This window comes from Plecotus auritus (assembly GCF_963455305.1).
Source record: "Plecotus auritus genome assembly, chromosome: 4".
NCBI lineage: Eukaryota > Metazoa > Chordata > Mammalia > Chiroptera > Vespertilionidae > Plecotus > Plecotus auritus.
The window spans coordinates 130,159,266-130,181,208 of record NC_137775.1 but is presented as its reverse complement, the minus strand read 5'-3'; the positions used below and the strand labels follow the sequence as shown (position 1 = coordinate 130,181,208).

General features: G+C 39.7%; 1 protein-coding gene across 1 annotated transcript in view; it reads right to left on the bottom strand.

Annotated features, from left to right (window-relative positions):
- The window catches only part of EXOC4 (exocyst complex component 4), a 771,568-nt gene that overhangs the window by 680,963 nt on the left and 68,662 nt on the right, over positions 1-21,943 (bottom strand). The window contains exon 5 of the mRNA XM_080666468.1: positions 18,027-18,136. Within this exon, the coding sequence (XP_080522594.1) occupies positions 18,027-18,136 (110 nt within the window). The remainder of the gene's footprint in view (positions 1-18,026; positions 18,137-21,943) is intronic.

Sequence of the window (21,943 nt, the reverse complement as noted above, 5' to 3'; positions counted from 1 at the left end):
ATCCCAAAAGACCGATGCCAAGGCACATTATAATTAAATTGGCAAACACCAATGATAAAGTAAGAATCTTAAAAGTGGCCAGAGACAGAAAGTTACCTACAAGGAACCCCCATCAGATTAGCAACTGATTTCTCAACAGAAACTCATCGAGCCAGAAGGGAATGGAATGAAATATACAAAGTCATGCAAAGGAAGGGTCTGATTCCAAGAATACTGTACCCAGCAATGCTATCAATCAAAATTGAAGGTGAAATCAGGAGCTACACAGACAAAAAAGCATTAAGGGAATTATTACCACCAAACCAGCAATGCAAGAAATGCTAAATAAAGGGTCTGCTGTAAAAAAAAAAAAAAAAAGAAAGAAAGAAAGAAAGAAAGAAAGAAAGAAAGAAATAGGAAGCAAAGAAGGAACACAGGGGTAAAGAATAAAAATGGCGACAAATAAGTACCTATCAATAATAACTTAAATGTAAATGGATTAAATGCCCCAATCAAAAAGACATAGGATAATGGATTGGAAAAGAAAACACGACCCATATACCTGCTGTCTACAAGAAACCCACCTCAGAAAAAAAGACAAACACAGACTGAGGGTGAAGGGATGGAAAAAGGTTTTTCAGGCGAATGGAAATGAAAAAAAAGCTGAGGTAGCAATACTTATATCTGACAAATTAGATCTCAAAGTGAAGGACATAACAAGAGATAAGGAAGGCCACTTCATAATACTAAAGGGAGCAATCCAACAAGAAGAAATAATTCTGATAAACATATATGCACCCAATACAGGAGCACCCAAATACATAAAAAAAACTCCTGGAAGATATCAAGGGAGAGATTGACAGCAACACAATAATAGTAGGAGACTTTAATACCCCACTATCACCATTGGACAAATCCTCTAAACAAAAAATCAGCAAAGAAACATCAATCCTAAATGACTCACTAGACCAGATGGAATTAATTGACATCTTCAGAACATTTCACCCCAAAGCCACAGAATATACATTCTTCTCAAGTGCACATGGGTCATTTCAAAGATAGACCATATGTTGGGACATAGGCAAAGTCTCTTCAAATTCAAGAAGATAGAAATCATATCAAGCATCTTCTTAGATCACAGTGGCATAAAACTGGAAATCAACTACAATAAAAAAAAATCAAACATATGGAGACTAAACAGCATGCTATTAAACAATGACTGGGTTACCAGAGAGATCAAAGAAGAAATAAAAAACATCATGGCAACAAATGACAATGAAAACACAACAATCCAAAATCGATGGGACACAGCGAAAGCAGCCTTGAGAGGGAAGTTCATAGCTCTACAAGCCTATTGCAAAAAACAAGAAACAATGGTAATAAATTACCTAACCCTACAACTCAAAGAGTTAGAAAGAGAGAAATAAGAAAAGCCCAGTGTAAGCAGAAGAAAGGAAATAAACATCAGAGCGGAGATAAACAACATTGAGACAAAAAAAAACAATACAAACGATCAACAAAATCAAGAGCTGGTTCTTTGAAAGGATAAACAAGATTGATAAACCTCTAGCCAGGCTCACCAAGAAGCAAAGAGAGAGAACCCAAATAAATAAAATCAGAAATGAAAGAAGTGAAATAACAACAGACCCCACTGAAATACAAAGGATTGTTTAAAAATAATATGAACAACACTATTCCAACAAACTGGACAACCTGGAGGAAATGGACATATTCCTACAAAAATATAACCTTCCAAAACTCAATCAGGAAGAATCTAAACATCTCAATAGGCCAATAACTTTGGAAGAAATTGAAGCAGTCATCAAAAAGCTTCAAGCAAACAAAAGCCCGGGGCCAGACGGCTTCACAGGGGAGTTTTACCATACATTCAAGGAAGAACTAAAACCTATATTCCTCAGACTATTCCAAAAAATTCAAGAGGAAGGAACACTTCCAAGCTCTTTCGATGAAGCCAGCATCACCCTAATATCAAAACCAGATAAAGACAACACAATGAAAGAGAATTACAGGCCAATATCCCTCATGAACATAGATGCCAAAATCCTCAACAAAATTCTAGCAAATCGGATCCAGCAGTACATCAGAAAGATCATACACCATGACCAAGTAGGATTTATCCCAGGAATGCAAGGATGGTAAAATATCCGTAAATCAATTAACGTGATACATCACATAAACAAATTGAGAGATAAAAATCACATAGTCATATCAATTGATGCAGAAAAAGCATTTGACAAAATCAAACACCCTTTCTTGATAAAAACTCTCAACAAGGTGGGAATAGAAGGATCATACCTCAACATAATAAAATCTATATATGATAAACCAACAGCTAACATCATACTCAATGGGCAAAAACTAAAACCATTTCCCCTAAGAACAGGAACAAGACAGGGATATTCACTCTCACCACTCCTGTTCGACATAGTACTGGAAGTATTAGCCATTGCAATTATACAAGAAGAAGAAATAAAAGGCATCCAAATTGGAAAAGAAGAAGTAAAGCTGTCCTTATTTGCAGATGACATGATATTGTACATAAAAAAACCCAAAAGACTCCATCAAAAAACTAATAGACTTAATAAATGAATTAGGCAATGTAGCAGGATACAAAATTAACGCCAAGAAATCTATGGCATTTCTATACAATAGTGAACTTACAGAAAGAGAGACTAAAAAAGCAATCCCATTTACCATCGCACCAAAAAAACTAAGATACCTAGGAAAAAACTATAAACTTAACTAAGGAGGTAAAAGAACTATACGCGGAAAACTACAGGACACTGAAAAAAGAGATAGAGGAAGAAGTAAACAGATGGAAGAACATACCATATTCATGGATTGGGAGAATCAACATCATTAAAATGTCCATACTACCCAAAGCAATCTACAGATTCAATGCACTCCCCATTAAAATACCAATGGCATATTTCACAGACCTAGAAAGAACTCTCCAAAAATTCATCTGTAATAAAAAAAGACCCCGAATAGCCACAGCAATCCTGAGAAAGAAGAACAAAGTAGGTGGGATCTCAATACCAGATTTCAAGCTGTATTACAAAGCCACTGTTCTCAAAACAGCCTGGTACTGGTACAAGAACAGACATATAGACCAATGGGATAGAATAGAGAACCCAGATATCGACCCAAACCACTATGCTCAATTCATATTTGACAAAGGAGGCATGAACATACAATGGAGTCAAGAGAGTCTCTTCAATAAATGGTGTTGGGAAAATTGGACAGATACATGCAAAAAAATGAAACTAGACCACCAACTTACACCAACTTATACACAAAAACTAACTCAAAATGGATACAGGACTTAAACATAACATGGGAAACCATAAAAATACTAGAGGAATCCACAGGCAGAGAAATCTCAGACACATGCCGAAGCAATTTCTTCACCGATACTGCTCCTAGGGCAGAGGTGGGCAAACTTTTTGACTCGAGGGCCACAATGGGTTCTTAAACTGGACCGGAGGGCCGGAACAAAAGCATGGATGGAGTGTTTGTGTGAACTAATATAAATTCAAAGTAAAGGAGCGGAGGGGAGAGCAAGAGAACCCTCCGCTCTTTCGGCTCTGCGGGCCGGATAGAACAGCCAAATGGGCCAGATCCGGCCCGCGGGCCGTAGTTTGCCCATGGCTGTCCTAGGGCAATGGAAGCTAAAGAGAAAATAAACAAATGGGACTACATCAAAATAAAAAGCTTCTGGACAGCAAAAGAAACCATCAACAAAACAACAAGAAAGCCCACTGCATGGGAGAACCTATTTGCCAATGATATTTCAGATAAAGGTTTAATCTCCAAAATTTACAGAGAACTCATACAATTTAACAAAAGGAAGATAAACGATCCAATCAAAAAATAGGCAAAGGACCTAAATAGACACTTTTCAAAAAAGGACATACAGAAGGCTGAGAGACATATGAAAACATGCTCAAAGTCACTAATCATCTGAGAGATGCAAATGAAAACAACTACGAGATACCATCTCACACCTGTCAGAATGGCTATCATCAAGAAATCAACAAACGACAAGTGCTGGTGAGGATGTGGAGAAAATGGAACACTCATGCACTGCTGGTGGGAATGCAGACTGGTGCAGTCACTGTGGAGAACAGTATGGAGTTTCCTCAAAAAATTAAAAATGGAGCTCCCATTTGATCCAGTAATCCCACTTCTAGGAATATATCCTAAGAAACTAGAACCATGAATCAGAAAGGATATATGCAACCCTATGTTCATAGCAGCACAATTCACCATAGCTAAGATTTGGAAACAACCTAAATGCCCATCAGCAGATGAGTGGATTAGAAAACTATGGTACATCTACACAATGGAATACTACGCTGCTATAAAAAAGAAGGATTTCTTACCATTTGCAGCAGCATGGATGGACCTATAGAGCATTATGTTAAGTGAAATAAGCCAGGCAATGAAAGAAAAATACGACATGATCTCACTCATTTATGGAAAATAAAGAACATTATAACCTGATGAATAAAAGGATAGATACAGAGGCAGTAAAGCACCGAACAGACTGTCAAATTACAGCGGGAAGGCTGGGGAGTGTTGGGGAGGGAGGGAAATAGATCAACCAAAGGACTTGTATGCATGCATATAAGCACACCAATGGACACAAGACACTGGGGGGGGGGGGGTGGGATGAGGGATGTGACAGGGGTTAGGGGAGGCTGGGGGAAGGTCAATGGGGAAAAAAAAGGAGATATATGTACTAATATCTGTAATACTTTAAACAATAAAAAAAAAAGGTAAAAAAAAAAAAAAAACTAATTTAGAAAGGCTAGAAGTATGGAATGAACAATGGTATGCCAGCCAAAAAGCATTAACCATGACAAAGCAGGGCATTCAATACCACAAGCCATAATCTATGCTAATAAAAGGGTAATATGCTAATTAGACCACATAGACCGAATGTCTTCTGGACATCCTTCCAGACAAAGCCGCAGTGGCTGCGAGGGCTGAGGAGGGCTGGCAGCCAGCAGTGGCAGCAGCAGCAGGGTGATGGGTGCGGCACCTTCCCCTGATCAGCCCGGTCACCTCTCGCAGAGGGAGGCCAGACTGCAGCCATCAGTAGGACATCCCCTGAGGGCTCCCAGACTGGGAGAGAGGGCAGGCGGGGCTGAGGGACGCCCCCCTCCAGTGCACAAATTTTCATGCATCGGGCCTCTAGTTTATAATAAAGCTAAAACACATATGACTATATACCAAATAAAACAGCAACCACATTTTTACGGGGAAAAAAATAAGAGCAATGCAGTGACACAGATAAAAAACACACTAATAATAGAAAACTTTAGTACATCACAAAAAAATAAAAGACAAAGAACTTAAACAATGTAATCAAATAAAGTAGATCTATGGCTCTCTATCAAACTGTACACTTAATAACAGAGAATGAACCTTTTTCTAAAGCACCCATGGGATAGTCACAAAAATTGATCATACATTAAGTTACAAGAAAATGTCAGTAAGTTCCATAAAGTGGAAATATTACAAATAACACTCTAAATTCAATGCAATAAAATGATAAAGTATTAAGAAAAACAAAACAAACACAAAAGACCCTTTCACCTTTAAATTTAAAAATCTTCTATTAAAAATATAGGATAATCATCCAAACACAGACTGAAGTAAGACCATCTTTTTAAATGATAATGAAAACACTACATATTAATATCTATGGGATGCATTTAAAGTGTTGATGAGAGGAAAATTCATATGACTACACATTTTTATCAGTAAAAACTGAAGAATTAAACATGATTTCAATTGCTTGCTCTGAAAAAAAAAAAAAAACAACACAAAGAAGGATATAATAAAGATAAAAGCAGGTAATAATAAGGTACAGAACAGAAAAACAATAGACCTAATCAATATACCAAAATTCTGGTAATTTCTTGGGGAGGGAACAAAACTAACACTACAGACAGACTGTTAGCTACTTAGATCAAGAAAAAAGGAAGGCCGAAACCGGTTTGGCTCAGTGTATAGAGCGTCGGCCTGCGGACTAAAGGGTCCCGGGTTCGATTCCGGTCAAGGGCATGTACCTTGGTTGCGGGCACATCCCCAGTGGGAGGTGTGCAGGAGGCAGCTGATTGATGTTTCTCTCTCATCGATGTTTCTAGCTCTCTATCCCTCTCCCTTCCTCTCTGTAAAAAGTTAATAAAAATATGTTTAAAGAAAAAAGGAAGATGGCACAATTAAAAAATAAATGACAAAAAGAAAAAAGAATTTCAGAACCATAAGAAAATATAAAATTAAAAAAACTAAATGAGTCTTTTCCTAGGAAACTATGGGTTATTAAAATTGATCCCACTAAAAACGGACTGCTTAAAGAGAAAAATCTGCATATAAGAATTAGAAAAGAAATTTAAAAATAAAATGAAAAAATTTTTACATAAAGTACCAGATCCAAATGGTTTCATAGGGCAATTCCCAAACCTTCAAATACCAGCTAGTCCCAGTGCTCTCTATATTGTTCCAAAGTATTGAAAATGAAGAAAAACTTCCCAATTCCTTTTATGAATTAAATTATTACATTGAAACCAAAATCTGATAAGATTCCGGGTACAGGCTAATATCACTTATAAACATCTATGCAAAAATCCTAAATAAAATGTTACCAACAAAATTCAACATCACATTGAGAAAATACACCATGATCAAGAGGGTTTATTATAGGACTGAAAACTTGGTTCAATATTAGGAAATCCATTTTCATATTAACAGATTTAAAGATAAAATAGGAAGAAATGAATAAAAGATCAAGACAATGAACAAAAGATATGTAAAAATGGGCTTTATAAGAAACATTGTTCAAACTGACTCATAATCAGAGAAATGCAAAATAAACAACACTGTGATAGTACTTTTTACCTACGAAAATGGCAAAAATAAAAAATCATGACAACACATTCTGGCAGAGTTGTGAGAAAAACAAGCACACATACACTGGTGGTGGAACGCAAACTGATACAACTCTTAAAGAGAAGAACTTGGCAATGCTGAAAAAAACAACCACATATGGACTTACCTTTTGATTGAGTTATCCCTCATCTAGATATTTACCCTAATGATACACCCCCAACAATATGAAAATACACATGCACAAGGTTATTCATTGCATCATTGCTTGTAATGACACACATAAGAGGGTGGTTTAACATGGTAAATTGACACAATGAAGTACTATGCGAGTATTAAAAAAATCAAAATCTCTATGAACTAAAAGAGCAAAGTATAGGAGAGAATCTATTGTATCCTACCCGTCATAGAAGAAAGAAAGGTTTCAGAAAAGATACATATATCTGCTCAACTATGCTAAAAGAAATACAGGAAGGATAAACTAGAAACTAATGAGCTTGATTACCTATATGGGATGAGTGGAAACAGAAGAGAAAAATGATTTGCATCTACTAATCTTTCTTACATATTATGGGGAAAAGAAATGGCCTAAAAAAATAATAAAAACTGGCTAGACAAACAATAGACAATACACAAAAGATACCCAAATGGTCCATATATATGGAAAGACTCTCAGCACCACTAGAAACCAGAGAAATACAAACTAAAATAACTTAAACTAAAATAAAATGAAATAAAATAAAAACAGAAAACCTGTCAGATTTGTAAAAGTCTATTTGCAGAAATTAAAGTCTAACAAAGCCAATTTTAAAGGCAAGAAGTCGAGCAACAGAAGCCATGTACAGCTCAGAGGAATCTATATTGGTACAATCACTTCAAAAAGACATATGGCAAGAAAATTAAAATGCAAAACATTATATTTCCTTCTCTCTCTCTCTATCTCTCTCCCTCTCCCTCTCCCTCCCTCCCTAGATCCTTCCCTCCCTCTCTCCCTCCTTCCTTCCCTCCCTCCCTCTATTCCTCTGAGAGATCACTGGTAGGGCAACTCAGTCCTACAGAAATATGGACAAGAATACTCATTGCTATAGGTTGCTAATAATGAAAAACTAGAAACAACTTATACCTAATCCATAGGGAAATGAATTGTGATATAATTTATAATAAAATACTATAACTAGTTAAAATTTTAAAACTACAGCTATATTGTCACATGAGAAAATCCAAAAACTATGATGAGTAAAAAACCCAAGTAGTAGAATGGTACATGTTATGTTACACAATTATAAGTAAATTATACAATTAAAATTAAGTAAATAAATACATTTAATTATACAATTTACTTAAACCTTAAAATATTTAAAATAAATGTGTCTATATGTACATACAAACAATATATACTGTATATTGTTCACACATACACACATATATATAAACTATAATGTTTCTGTATTTACAAATTCATGACACAGTACACATACACATTCATATGCATACTAAAAGTATGAAGGCTTACAGGAAAGAGATAAAGAATAATTTCAAAATTGCAGGTACCTCTGGGATAAAAGAGAGAGAAAAGGAATTGAGGAAGAATTCACATAATCACAGGGGCTTCGATTGTACCTGTAATGTTTTATTTTTTTTTAAAGAAATTCTGAAGTGAATAAGGAAACATATTAAGATTTATTAATCTAGTGGGAAGTACATGGTGGCGGTTATAGTGATCTCTGATATATGAATAATGTAACCTTCACATTTTATAACACATATTTATAATAAACATATTTTAAATAATTAAAAAGTAAACTCTGTTCTTGCTTCATTTTTACACCTAGAAAAAATTTGATCTATTAATTCTATTTTGCCTGCCTTGTATATATCACTCATTGTTCTATGATGCATCATAGAAATCAACAAAGATATTTCATAAGAGTAAATGCAAGGTACTTTAGGAACAGCTGATTTAAAATGCCAAGGATGACCCTGACCTGCAGACAGAACTAACTCAAAAGGTATATTAATATTTTGGAGAATCAGATCTTCATTATTCTAGATATGTGAGTTCCAAGAGGAGAAATTTCATCTCCTTTGATGTTGCGATTCGTAGCTCCTACCCCAAGTAGAGGGAATATTTTAAATATTAGGCCCAAATTTTGTAAGACAAATATTAAGTCTCAGAACAAGACTTTATGAAACAAGGCCCTGGCCGGGGAGTGTCGTCCCCATATGCCAAGGTTGCGGGTTTGATCTCTGGTCAGGGCACATATACAAGAATCAACTAATGAAAGCATAAATAAGTGGAACAACAAATTGATGGTTTGTCTCTCTCTCTCTCTCTCTCTCTCTCTCTCTCTCTCTCTCTCTCTCTCTCTCTCTCTCTGCCTCTCTCTCTCTCTCTTTCTCTCTCTCTCTCTGTTCCCCCCCCGGCCCCTTCCCCTACCTCCCTCCCCCTCCTTCCTTCCTTCCCTTTCTCCCACCTCTCCTGTCTCTCTAAAATCAAATAAAATTTTTTAAAAAGACTTTATGAAATAAAATGCACACTAAGGAAACAACAGCAAAAGAAATCCATTTAATTTGTGTTCTCTTTAGGTTTTACAGCTTAACCTATGCTGGAACCAAAAAGAAAAGAAGTAAGAAGTCCAGTTTCATTATAGTTACAAGCACAGCAATCCCAGCAGGAACATGAATAAAATGAATAAAGAAGTCGAATGAAATGCCAGTGTACCCTGGGAGTAATTGCTCAGTCAACGTGTTCCAAGGGCAGCAGGCCAAATGAAAGGACATACTGAGAGAATCCAAAAGCCTAAAACAATATTTTCCTACAATTATTGGCTTTTCTCCACACTTCTCCCATTTTCCTACCCAAGTTACAGTTGAATTATTACATCTAAATTAGTCATTAGTTTCCCTGTACATTACAAAATACTATGTCACTGATGAAAAATAATAGGGAAAAGGCTTGCAAAATGCCATCCCTACACATTTAGAGTGGGAACAGCACGAGGCCAGCCCCCAATAATTACCATCTCAGTTGATCCTGGACCAATCACTTAACCTCCCTGGATTTAGTTCCCATATATGTAAAGTGAGTTTTTTTTAAACACCTGATTAACCAGGGAGTATAAGCAGTTTTTCATATCTTTTACTAGCATAGGTGTCTTCTTATGTAAACTACCTGTTCATATTTTTGCCTATTTTTCTACTAGCTTGTTTTATTCATTTACAGGAGTTCTTTATATATTCTGGATATGGATTGCCCATTATTTGCCCAGTTATTTATTATGTTGTTTTTCTCCTTCATTATTATGTGGGAAAGCTAGGTGAATGCAGATCATTTTTCTCTTAATGGGCTGCTTGTTTCTACCAACCTGTGTCTTCATTTTGCATTTTTTAATTAAACTAGAGGCCCGGTGCACAAAATTCATGCATGGGGGGCGGTGTCCCTTAGCCCAGCCTGCACCCCTTCCAATCTGGGACCCCTAGAGGGATGTCCGACTGCCCGTTTAGGCCCGATACTACCAGGATCGGGCCTAAACAGGTAGCTGGTAATCCCTCACAATCCAGGACTGCTGGCTCCCAACTGCTCGCCTGCCTGCCTTCCTGATTGCCCCTAACCACTTCTGTTTGCCAGCCTGATCACCCCCTAGCCACTCCCCTGCCAGCCTGATTGATGCCTAACTGCTCCCCTGACAGCCTGTTTGCCCCTAACTGCCCTCCCCTGCAGGCCTGGTCACCCCTACTGCCCTCCCCTGCAGGCCGGTCACTCCTAACTGCCCTCCCCTGCAGGCCTGGTCCCCCCGCAACTGCTCTCTCCTGCAGGCCTTGGTCCCCCCCCAAGTGCCCTTCCCTGCAGGCCTGGTCAGCCCTAACTGCCCTCCCCTGCAGGCTTGATTGCCCACAACTGCCCTCCCTTGCAGGCCTGGTCCCTCCCAATTGCCGTCCCCTGCTGGCCTGATCACCCACAACTGCCCTCCCTTGCAGGCCTGGTCCCTCCCAACTGCCCTCCCCTGCTGGCCATCTTGTGGTGGCCATCTTGTGTCCACATGGGGGCAGGATCTTTGACCACATGGGGGCAGCCATCTTGTGTGTTGGAGTGATGTCAATTTGCATGTTACTCTTTTATTAGATAGGACAGAGGCCTGGTGCACAGGTGGGGACCAGCTGGTTTGCCCTGAAGGGTGTCCGGATCAGGGTGGGGTTCCCTTGGGGCGTGGGGCGGCCTGGGCGAGGAACCTGAGCTGGTTTGCAGGCCAGCCATGCACCCCGGTGACCCAAGGGGAGGCCCTGGTATCTGGGATTTATTTATCTTCTACAATTGAAACTTTGTAGCCTGGAGCAGAGCCAAGCCTTCTGCTCGCTCCGTGGCGGCAGCCATTTCTGTTGGGATTCCTTTATCTTCTATAATTGAAACTTTGTAGCCTTAAGCAGAGGCCAAGGCAGGCCAGGGCTGCAGAAGCTTGGCTTCCTCCATCGCCGGGGACAACCCTAGCCTCCTGCTCTCTCCAGCTCCATGGCTGCCGCCATTTTTGTTGGGATTTATTTATCTTCTATAATTGAAACTTTGTAGCCTGAAGTGGAAGCCTGGGCCTGCCAGGGTGTGTGGAAAGCTTGGCTTCTCCATTGCCGGGGAAACCCAAGCCTCCCTCCTGCTCTCTCTGTGGTCACAGCCATCTTGGTTGGTTTAATTTGCATACTCGCTTCTGATTGGCTTGTAGGCATGGCTTGTGGGCATGGCTTGTGGGTGTAACGGAGTGATGGTTAATTTGCACATTACTCTTTTATTAGATAGGACTAGAGGCCTGGGGCCCAAATTCGTGCACCAGTGGGGTCCCTCAGCTTGGCCCGTGGGCTTTCCGACATCCCGAGGGGTCCTGGATTGTGCGAGGGTGCAAGCCAGACCAAGGGACGCCAATGGTGCACAATCGGGGCCGGGGAAGGACACTGGAGGTTGGCCAGCCAGGGAGGGACCATGGGAGGGCTCCAGGGTGTGTCCAGCCCATCTCGCTCAGTCCCGATCGGCCAGACCCCAGCAGCAAGATAACCTACCGCTTGGAGCATCTGCTCCCTGGTGGTCAGTGCATGTCATAACGAGCAGTTGAGTGGCCTAGCATATCATTAGCCTATTACGCTTTGATTGGTTGAATGGACGACTAATATGGAATAAGCATATTAGGCTTTTATTACATAGGATGCTTTATTTTTTAATTAGATGATGCATACTCATATAAAATTCTATACAACTTTTATGATAACCTAAATTTTTTATAATATGCTCAAAACTAAATATAATAATGATAATGACAAGAGTACCTGCCCTAACTACCTCATAGGACTGTTGCATCAGCTGAATGACATAATGTATCTCACAAACTGTAACACATAAACAATGGTAGAAAATCTCTCACAGGAAAATCACACACAAATCTACCTCTAAATAAGACATGTGAAAAAATGATTCATTCATAAGTAATCAAAATTCTAATTTAATTAATAACAATCTGAAAGTTCTCAGGAATTGCCTCCGACCTTAATTTATGGCACCCTAATGGAAGATCTGTTCTACCCAGGGATTCCCTATCAGAACTTCCTCCATAAAAACGTCAGTTGTAATGGATTATACCCTCAATCCTACTATTTCACAATATGAGAGGGGAGCTTTTAAGAGCCTATATTAAATTCCCTGCTGAAAATGACATTACTTTCTAGGTTGACCTGCCGAGCACTTCACAAATAGACTCTTAGGACTTACTGTTGATTATTAAGAGTAAGAAATGTCTGCCCTTAATTATAACATATTTCATCATCCTCACACTTTTATGTGTACTTAGTAACATTTTATGCAGATCTCTACATAATTTACATCTTCCTCATTTATACAATTCCCTTTAATAATGTGACCCAGATTAATATAGTCCTAAAGATTAGAAATGCAATAACTTAAAAAGACTTCACACACAACTTCAAAAAAGTCAACTTTTTGCACACTGGCTCCTAAAGATGACTTAAGTCAGAAAATGGGCAGTGCAGAGTGTGATGAGCAGAACAGTGGTCCCATGAAGATATCCATGTCCTAATCCTCAGAACTGGGAATGTTACCTTAGATAGCAAAGGAAACTTTGCAGATATATTAAGGTAAGGACCTTGAAATTGGGAGAGTGTCCTGAATTATCCAGGAGGAAATCAATCTAATCACATGAGTCCTTAAAAAAAGGAAGAAGGAAACTAGATCACTAACTTACACCATACACAAAAACAAACTCAAAATGGCTAAAGGACTTAAATGTAAGACGGGAAACCATAAAAATCCTACAAGACTCCATAGGCAGCAAAATAGTAGACATATGTTGTAGCAGTATCTTTACCAACACAGCTCCTAGGGCAATGGAGACTAAGGAAAAAATAAACAAATGGGACTACATCAAAATAAAAAGCTTCTGGACAGCAAAAGAAACCATCAAAAAAACAAGAAAGCCCACTGCATGGGAGAACCTATTTGCCAATGATATTTCAGATAAAGGTTTAATCTCCAAAATTTACAGAGAACTCATACAATTTAACAAAAGGAAGATAAACGATCCAATCAAAAAATGGGCAAAGGACCTAAATAGACACTTTTCAAAAGAGGACATACAGAAGGCTGAGAGACACATGAAAACATGCTCAAAGTCACTAATCATCTGAGAGATGCAAATCAAAACAACTATGAGATACCATCTCACACCTGTCAGAATGGCAATCATCAACAAATCAACAAATGACAAGTGCTGGCGAGGGTGTGGAGAAAACGGAACACTCGTGCACTGCTGGTGGGAATGCAGACTGGTGCAGCCACTGTGGAAGACAGTATGGAGTTTCCTCAAAAAGTTAAAAATGGAACTCCCATTTGACCCAACAATTCCACTTCTAGGACTTATCCCAAGAAACCAGAAACACAAATCAGAAAGGATATATGCACCCCTATGTTCATAGCAGCACAATTTACAATAGCTAAGATTTGGAAACAGCCAAAGTGCCCATCAGCAGAAGAGTGGATTAAAAAACTGTGATACATCTACACAATGGAATACTACACCGCTGCTATAAAAAAGAAGGCACTTTTACCATTTGCAACAGCATGGATGGAACTGGGGAGAGAGCATTATGCTAAGCGAAATAAGCCAGTTGGAGAAAGATAAATATCACATGATCTCACTCATATGTGGGATATAATGATCAACATAATTTGATAAACAAGAATAGATCCAGAGACAAATGGCGGTGGGGCGGGGGAGGGGGGGCGGGCAGCGGGGAGGGGAGGGGTTAGAGAGTAACCAAAGGACTTATATGGATGCATATTAGCATACCCAATGGACACAGACACTGGGGCAGTGGGGGCTTGCCCAGGGTGGGAATGGCTGGGTGTGGTGGGGGGGGGAGGAGGGGGGCGCGGTCAATCAGGGAAAAAGGAGACATATGTAAAACTTTAGACAATAAATAAAAATTTAAAAAAAGGAAGAAGGAGACAGAAGAGCAGGTCAGAGAAATTGTGCCATGCAAAGGATTGACCCACCACTTGCAGTTTTGAATACAGAGAGGGGTCCGCAGGACAAGGCAAGGAAAGGAATTCTCCCATAGAGCCTCCAGAAGGAACACAGCCCTGCCCACCCCTTATTTTAGCCCCAAATAAAACCCAGAGTGAACTTCTAACCAACAAAGCTATAGAATGATATATTCATGTTGTGGTACGTTGTTGGGGCAGCAACAGAAAAATAATACACAGAGCACACCCAGCTTATTGCAGAAAAACAAACTGAGCACACTGGAACCCAGCTCCTGATTGGAAACTGCAGCTATACTACTTGTCAGCAGAGTCACCTTAAACCCTTATTAACCCTCTCTCAGCCTCCAGGTTCTCATCTGTAAAATGAGGCTAGCAGTACAGTAAGTCCTCATACTTAATGTCTTTGGTAGGTTGGTATACTTCAAGCAAAATAATGTATAACAATACCAATTTTACCATAGGCTAACTAATATAAACAAGAGTTATGTTCTTAAGACATCTTATCAACATTATAACAAAACAACATTATTCTAAAATCTGCTACAGAACCTATCTTAAAAGACTGTTGAAGAACTAAATGAGTTAATTCATGTAAAGTACTTAAAATATTGGTTCACAGAGAAGGCAGTAAGCACATCTAACTTCTGCTATTATTGGTTTTAATCAATAATAACTACCTTCTCACCCTAGCTGGTTTGGCTCAGTGGATAGAATGTCGACCTTCAGACTGAAGGGTCTCAGGTTCAATTTTGGATCCCTGGCCATGGTTGGAGCGTGTCGGGAGGAAACCAATCGATGTGTCTCTCTCACATCAATGTTTCTCTCTTTGTCTCTCCCCATCCCTTCTAGTCTCTCTAAAAATCAATGGAAAAATATCTGTGGGTGAGGATTAACCAAAATAATAATAATAATAATAATAATAATAATAATAATAATAATAATAATATCTTCTATTTCAGTCACCTGCAGAAAAATCATGAGATCGTCTTCCAAACAGTCAAGGAAATGAGCCCTTCTAAAACTTAAAGTTTAGCCCTAGCTAAAGCTTATTTTTCTGAAGTTGAATTTGAATGTTTGGCTCAGTGGAGAGAGCATTGGCCTGAAGACTGAAGGGTCCCAGGTTCGATTCCGGTCCAGAGCACATGCCCAGGTTGCAGGTTCAATCCCCAATAGGAGGCAGGCAGGAGGCAGCCAATCAATGATTCTCTCTCATCACTGATGTTTCTATCTCTCTCTCCCTCTCCCTTCCTTTCTAAAATCAATAAAAATATTTTTAAATAAATAAATAAAAATAAACCTTAAGGCTTATACATGTGTCCACAAGCAGTTTGCACAACAGTATCAGCTACACTGAACTAAGATGTACAGTTCTTCAAGAGTCATTCCCGATAATCAAGGAAGAGATAGCCAAAGTCAAAGTGCCAACATGAACTCCACTACATGATAACTACTCACCCAGGGCCTGACAAAGTGCCCATCAAAAAGTAAGAGCTGTCTTATTAAAAATAATAGACGATGCAAAATTAGTTTCTACTGAAATTGTCCACAACTGGAATTTTTTCAGCTTATGCAGTATTTATACAGCACTTTTCATTTGCAAAACCTGCTCTATCATTTCTTCATAAACAATTAAATTTTTATTTTACTTGGCTATTGACTCGGCAACATTTACATAAATTGACATAGCCTAGCTAAGCAATGATGACTCACACTATAAAAAAAAAAATACCGACTGATAATTTCCACAAAAATTATAGGCAAATACAAATCAAATGTATAGATATATTTTGTTACATAATTCCACACAATGCAACAGCCCAAAGCAGTGTCAAAACCCAAAGAGATAGCAACACGATATCAGAAAGAGGGAGAAAACAAAACCTTTGAACACTTGAGTAACACTTTTGTCAAGTACAATAATAAAAATCAGTGTGTGAGGTCTTTAAAAAAAATCAGTAACTAAGCAGACTAACATAAAAATAATTCCTAGAGTAAAAGCAATAAACTTCAGTATTCCAAGCCTAAATAACTCTAAATTTAATTAAATTATATTTTTAAAGGTAATTAAATATGCCCCAGCAAAAACAATATATTGTTAAGCTTTCCAAAAAAATAGTACTTTCAGTTACACAGAATGTACTGATTAAATCCAAATAATTTTTCTACCTTTTTATTATTTCAAGCTCTATAGAATTACGGAACTAGTTAGAACTATAAAAACTAGTTTTTATCTGAAAAGCCAGTGACAGATAACATTACTATTTTTTTTAATCTTTATTGTTGAAAGTATTACATATATCCTCTTTTTTTCCCTATCGATCCCCTCCAACCCATCCACACCTCCGCCCCACGCCCTCACCACCCTACAGTCTGTGTCCATGGGTTATGCATAGATGCGTACAAGGTCTTTGGTTGATTACCTCCCATCCACCCACCCTACCCCTGAGATTTCACACTCTGTTCCATGCTTCCATGTCTCTGGATTCACTCCGATCATCAGTTTATTTTGTTAATTAGATTCCATATATGAGTGAGATCATGTGTTATTATTTCTTTAAAAGGCATTGAGGAAGGCTGTCCAAGGAAGGCACCTGCAGGGCATCCCACAAAAGATATCCAGTCCCTTCTCTCCAATCCAAAGGTGCAATAGCAGAGCAGCTCCTTGCAAAGGCCCACTCTCTGAGCGCAGCTGGTCTGAATACCCTGAAGGTCAGGTCTGAGCAATACCAGAATTCCCCTAAATCAGTGGTCGGCAAACTGCGGCTCGCAAGCCGCGGTTTGCCGCTCTGTTGACTAATGAGTTTGACGACCACTGACCTAGACTCTCGATTCCAATAATTACAAGCTGTTGTTGTTCCTTGTGATTAAGCCCCTATCCCAGTGGTCAGCAAACTCATTAGTCAACAGAGCGGCAAACCGCGGCTCGCGAGCCACATGTGGCTCGCGAGCCGCAGTTTGCCGACCACTGCCCTAAATCTTTGTATCCAGAGTCAAAGTACACTCTCTCTCCTCCAACTCTAAATATAGGCCAAAATGGCTCTCCTTTATCTTATTCAACAGAATTTAGGTAGCCCAAGAAGAAACTGGATATATCCTCAAAGTGCATGTTGTGTGTGTGTGTCTGTGTGTGCATATGCATGTGCATGCACATATGAAGTGAGGAGGCCACTGAAAGATATAGGAGTCAAAATACATGACTGGGGTCACACATGCAAAAGCCCTCAAGGACCACACAGAGAATGTAATAAATGAAGCAGCTGGGTCAAAGCTAACAGAAGCAACAGAGGCTATAGCAAAAAGGATAAGAGATCCTCCATAAAAAAAAAAAAAAAAAAAACATTCAAATTCAACTTCAGAAAAACAAGCAATGCCAGTCAAATAAAACACATCCTCAGCTGGATTCAGCAGGCCGGCCAGATCCTGCAGCAGTTTTCAACCTAGATAGACGCAGCAGGCCCAGCCGATCTCCTTAAATCGTGTTCCCTCTGAGGAAGGCAAAGGCTCCTCACAGGCCCCAAGGGACTAGCCTCAGGCCCCCCAACCCCACAAGCTCCCCAGTTTTTTGCCAGGAGCTGGAAAATTAAACACTTACCACTGGAGCTTCCAGGTGTCGAATACTGAGAGGTATCAAGAAATTTTCGAGGTGTAGGAAGGTTTGTAACATCAATCAGAGGAATAGGAGAAGCATCTTTCACAAAGGTGCTGGAGGGAAAAATAGCAGTTGTTACTTACCACTTTCTCCCAAAACAACTCAAGTCCCATACATGCCATCCCTTATCACCTTCTTTCTATTTTGAGCCCTCTTGACTCTGTGACTTCAAATATCTCCCAAGTATATTTCCAGAGAAGTGATGACTGTCACAGACAGGGGTATAATGATGTATCCTAAAGGTTCCAAGTATGTTAATATTTATTGTCTTTCATTTCGAAGCAAGATTTAAAAAATTAATATAAGTATGCTCTAGATCATCTGGATGCCACATTTGAACCAAATTACGCCACACAATCTCAGTACCTTCCTTTATTTCTGTATTGAAATTAATTTATCAGCAAAGAAAGAGCAACTGACACCTTGTCATGATAACCAAATGAAGGTTTAATTAGTTAAGACTAGTTTAATTTGGATTTTTCAAGCTAAAGTTCTTCGACATACTCTGGGAATTCACTACTTTTAGTTTTCTTTAAAAGAGGTTCATAAATTTTATCAAGTTGAAAATCACTACAATAAACGATGATTGAAGGATCTTTGAACAGGGTTAATTCAGTATTTATCACCTTTTCCAAAAAGGCCTAGCCCCCTCATCTTGATGATTAATTTTAGAGTCTCCAAAATAAACACATCAATTTTAAATGACACAAAGACTATAAAAAATTAAATTTCAAGTTAATTCCCACTTACAGGCATCCATTAAGTGCAAGAATATAGGCAATGCCAAGGTAAGTAACACTTGTGTCCTACCTTCCAGAAACGGAATCATCTAATCACAATGCATCTACAAGAGAAAAGCTACATCTAAGTCAAGTCTTAAGGGAAGAGAGGTCAACACCACAGATAGTTGCCATCACCCCTTTCCAGTCCCAATACACATCTTCTGTGGCAGCTGCTACCCATGCAAATGATTAGCCTATGAGTTATAAAGGGAGGACAGGCCAAGGGGAGCAGGGACGAGACCACGGCTCCAGGAAGACTTTCTCCAGCTGGAATAAAAGGATGTGTGCAATTCTGAACATCTGCCCCCACAAACGGACATATCCCCATCTCCCTCCTACACCACTTTTGAAACCAAAGTACTAAGTATGTGTGTATTTTATTTTATTAAGGTATTACATATGTGTCCTTATGCCCCAATTGCCACCCACCACCCCACTCATGCCCTCACCCCCCGGTGTCTGTGTCCATTGGTTAGGCTTATTTGCATGCATACAAGTCCTTTGGTTGATCTCTCCCCCTTACCCCCACCCTCCCCTACCTTCCCTCGGAGGTTTGATTATCTGATTGATGCTTCTGGATCTGTTTTTGTTGTATTCTTAAACAAATAAAAAAATAAACATATTCTTCCAGAAAATTTTGAAAAACAAACTTTATGTTAAAGGGCAAAATTATCATGTAAGGTATTATTTTTATTGAGTGCTGGTAATGTGTGATCCACTGTCCTAGGCCATAAGGATAACTATAATAATCATTAACTTCTCCCTTTTCACTTAAACAGAGAAGGGGGAATCATTACTCAAGTCTTAAGCATCTGTTGTGTGCTTGGCACCGTGCCCACTGCTGAGGCTCCAACTATGACTAAGGTAGGAGCTAACCAAACTTAGCACATTTCCAATTGTTGGAATCACTTGTAGACTAATGTGAAAACTCAAGTGAAGTATAAGATATAAAAGTAACAGAAAGAGCATTTACTAAGAATTGAACTGATGTAGTTCCAATAACTCTATTCCTCCAATATAAAGCTGTAAATTCCTATCTACCTAAAACAGTGGTCGGCAAACTCATTAGTCAACAGAGCCAAATATCAACAGTACAACGATTGAAATTTCTTTTGAGAGCCGAAAACCGACTTCTGTGCATGGGCCACAAAGTTTCAATCACACTGTACATGCACGCCCGCACATGGTGTTTTGTGGAAGAGCCACACTCAAGGGGCCAAAGAGCTGCATGTGGCTCGCGAGCCGCAGTTTGCCGACCACTGGCCTAAACTATCTTAAGAAAATCCAACAGAGCTTTCAAATCCACTAGTTTATCACAATAGTTTGTCTATTAGATCAATCAACAAATCCATAGATCATCAATTCATCCATTTATCTTTTACATATTGACTACTGTCTTCTCATTTATCTTAACCACCTCATCCTCTTTTACCTGCACTTTACTCACAAGTGGAAAACCAGCTCTATGCACCTCTCTAGCCCCTGGATACTCACATGCCCAGGGGCAGAGGATAATCACTAATGTTTATGGTGCTGCTATTGAGTAAAGAAGAAAAAGTTCTTTTAAATGATAAGAAAAATATATGATACATTTTATAAATATTTCTGTAACAAAAGTGGAGGAGTTATTTTTAAAGCACTGATAAATGAATGCATCAATTAGCAGGAGAGTTCAGGTGTATGGCTGGAATACTGCCTGCCAAGCCTATAAATGAAGCAGTAGAATTAGTACATGTGTGTGCCCAGTGATATATATGTGAGTAAAACACACATTTCTATAAACACAGATGTGCACATGATTCACTTTAGATCAAAACCATCATTATTTTCTCAGTTTTAAGCTAAAAATAGATTTTACTTAAATATAGGGTGATAAATAGCTTGCCATTTTAACTTTGAAAAAAATAGCCTACTGACTTTATTACAGAGCCAGAAGGGCCCTCAAACTCCATCAATAAACTTTCCAAAAGTCAATTTACTGCAACACTATTTTCATAGACTCATCTCTCTTTCTAAAATTTTCCTTTGGGCTTCAATTTTCCCCTTCGTGAACACTAACCCAAAGGCAAGTATCTGCAAATGACTTTTAGTTTTTCTCTTGTTCTTTTCTGAAAGGACTTAATCTCAAGAGTTCAAGAGAAAGGTAGGTGCCCTACTCACTCAGCTAGTAGACACAAAGCTCAACAGAAAGGTAGTTGCCACCGTAGAATATCACACATAAAGAGCACATACCTCAGTTTCCACTTCAGACGACAGAAAAAGCCTGCTCTTATACACCAGGATTAAGTTCAGAAGTATTAAATAACTAGAGGCCCAGTGCACGAAATTCGTGCATGGGGGGGTGGCGGGAAGGGGTGTCCCTCAGCCCAGCCTGCACCCTCTCCAATCTGTGACCCCTCGGGGGATGTCCGACTGCCCATTTAGGCCCGATCCCTGTAGGATTGAACCTAAACAGGCAGTCGGACATCCCTCTCACAATCCAGGACTGCTGGCTCCCAACTGCTCGCCTGCCTGCCTTCCTGATTGCCCCTAACTGCTTCTGCCTGCCAGCCTGATAACACCCTAATCACTCTCCTGCCAGCCTGACTGATGCCTAACTGCTCCCCAGCCAGCCTGTTTGCCCCCAACTGCCCTCCCCTGCAGGCCTGGTCACCACTAACTGCCCACCCCTGCAGGCCTGGTCACCACTAACTGCCCTCCCCTGCAGGCCTGGGTCCCCCCCAATTGCCCTTCCCTGCAGGCCCAGTTGCCCCCAACTTCCCTCCTTGCCATCCTGGTCACCCCTAACTGCCCTCCCCTGCAGGCTTGATCGCCCCCAATTGCCCTCCCTTGCAGGCCTGGTCCCTCCCAACTGCCCTCCCCTGCTGGCCATCTTGTGGTGGCCATCTTGTGTCCACATGGGGGCAGCCATCTTTGACTACATGGGGGCAGCCATTTTGTGTGTTGGAGTGACAAACAATTTGCATATTACTTTTTTATTGGATAGGAGGATAGAGGCCTGGTGCACGTGTGGGGGCCGGCTGGTTTGCCCTGAAGGGTGTCCCGATCAGGGTGCGGGTTCCCTTGGGGCGTGGGGCG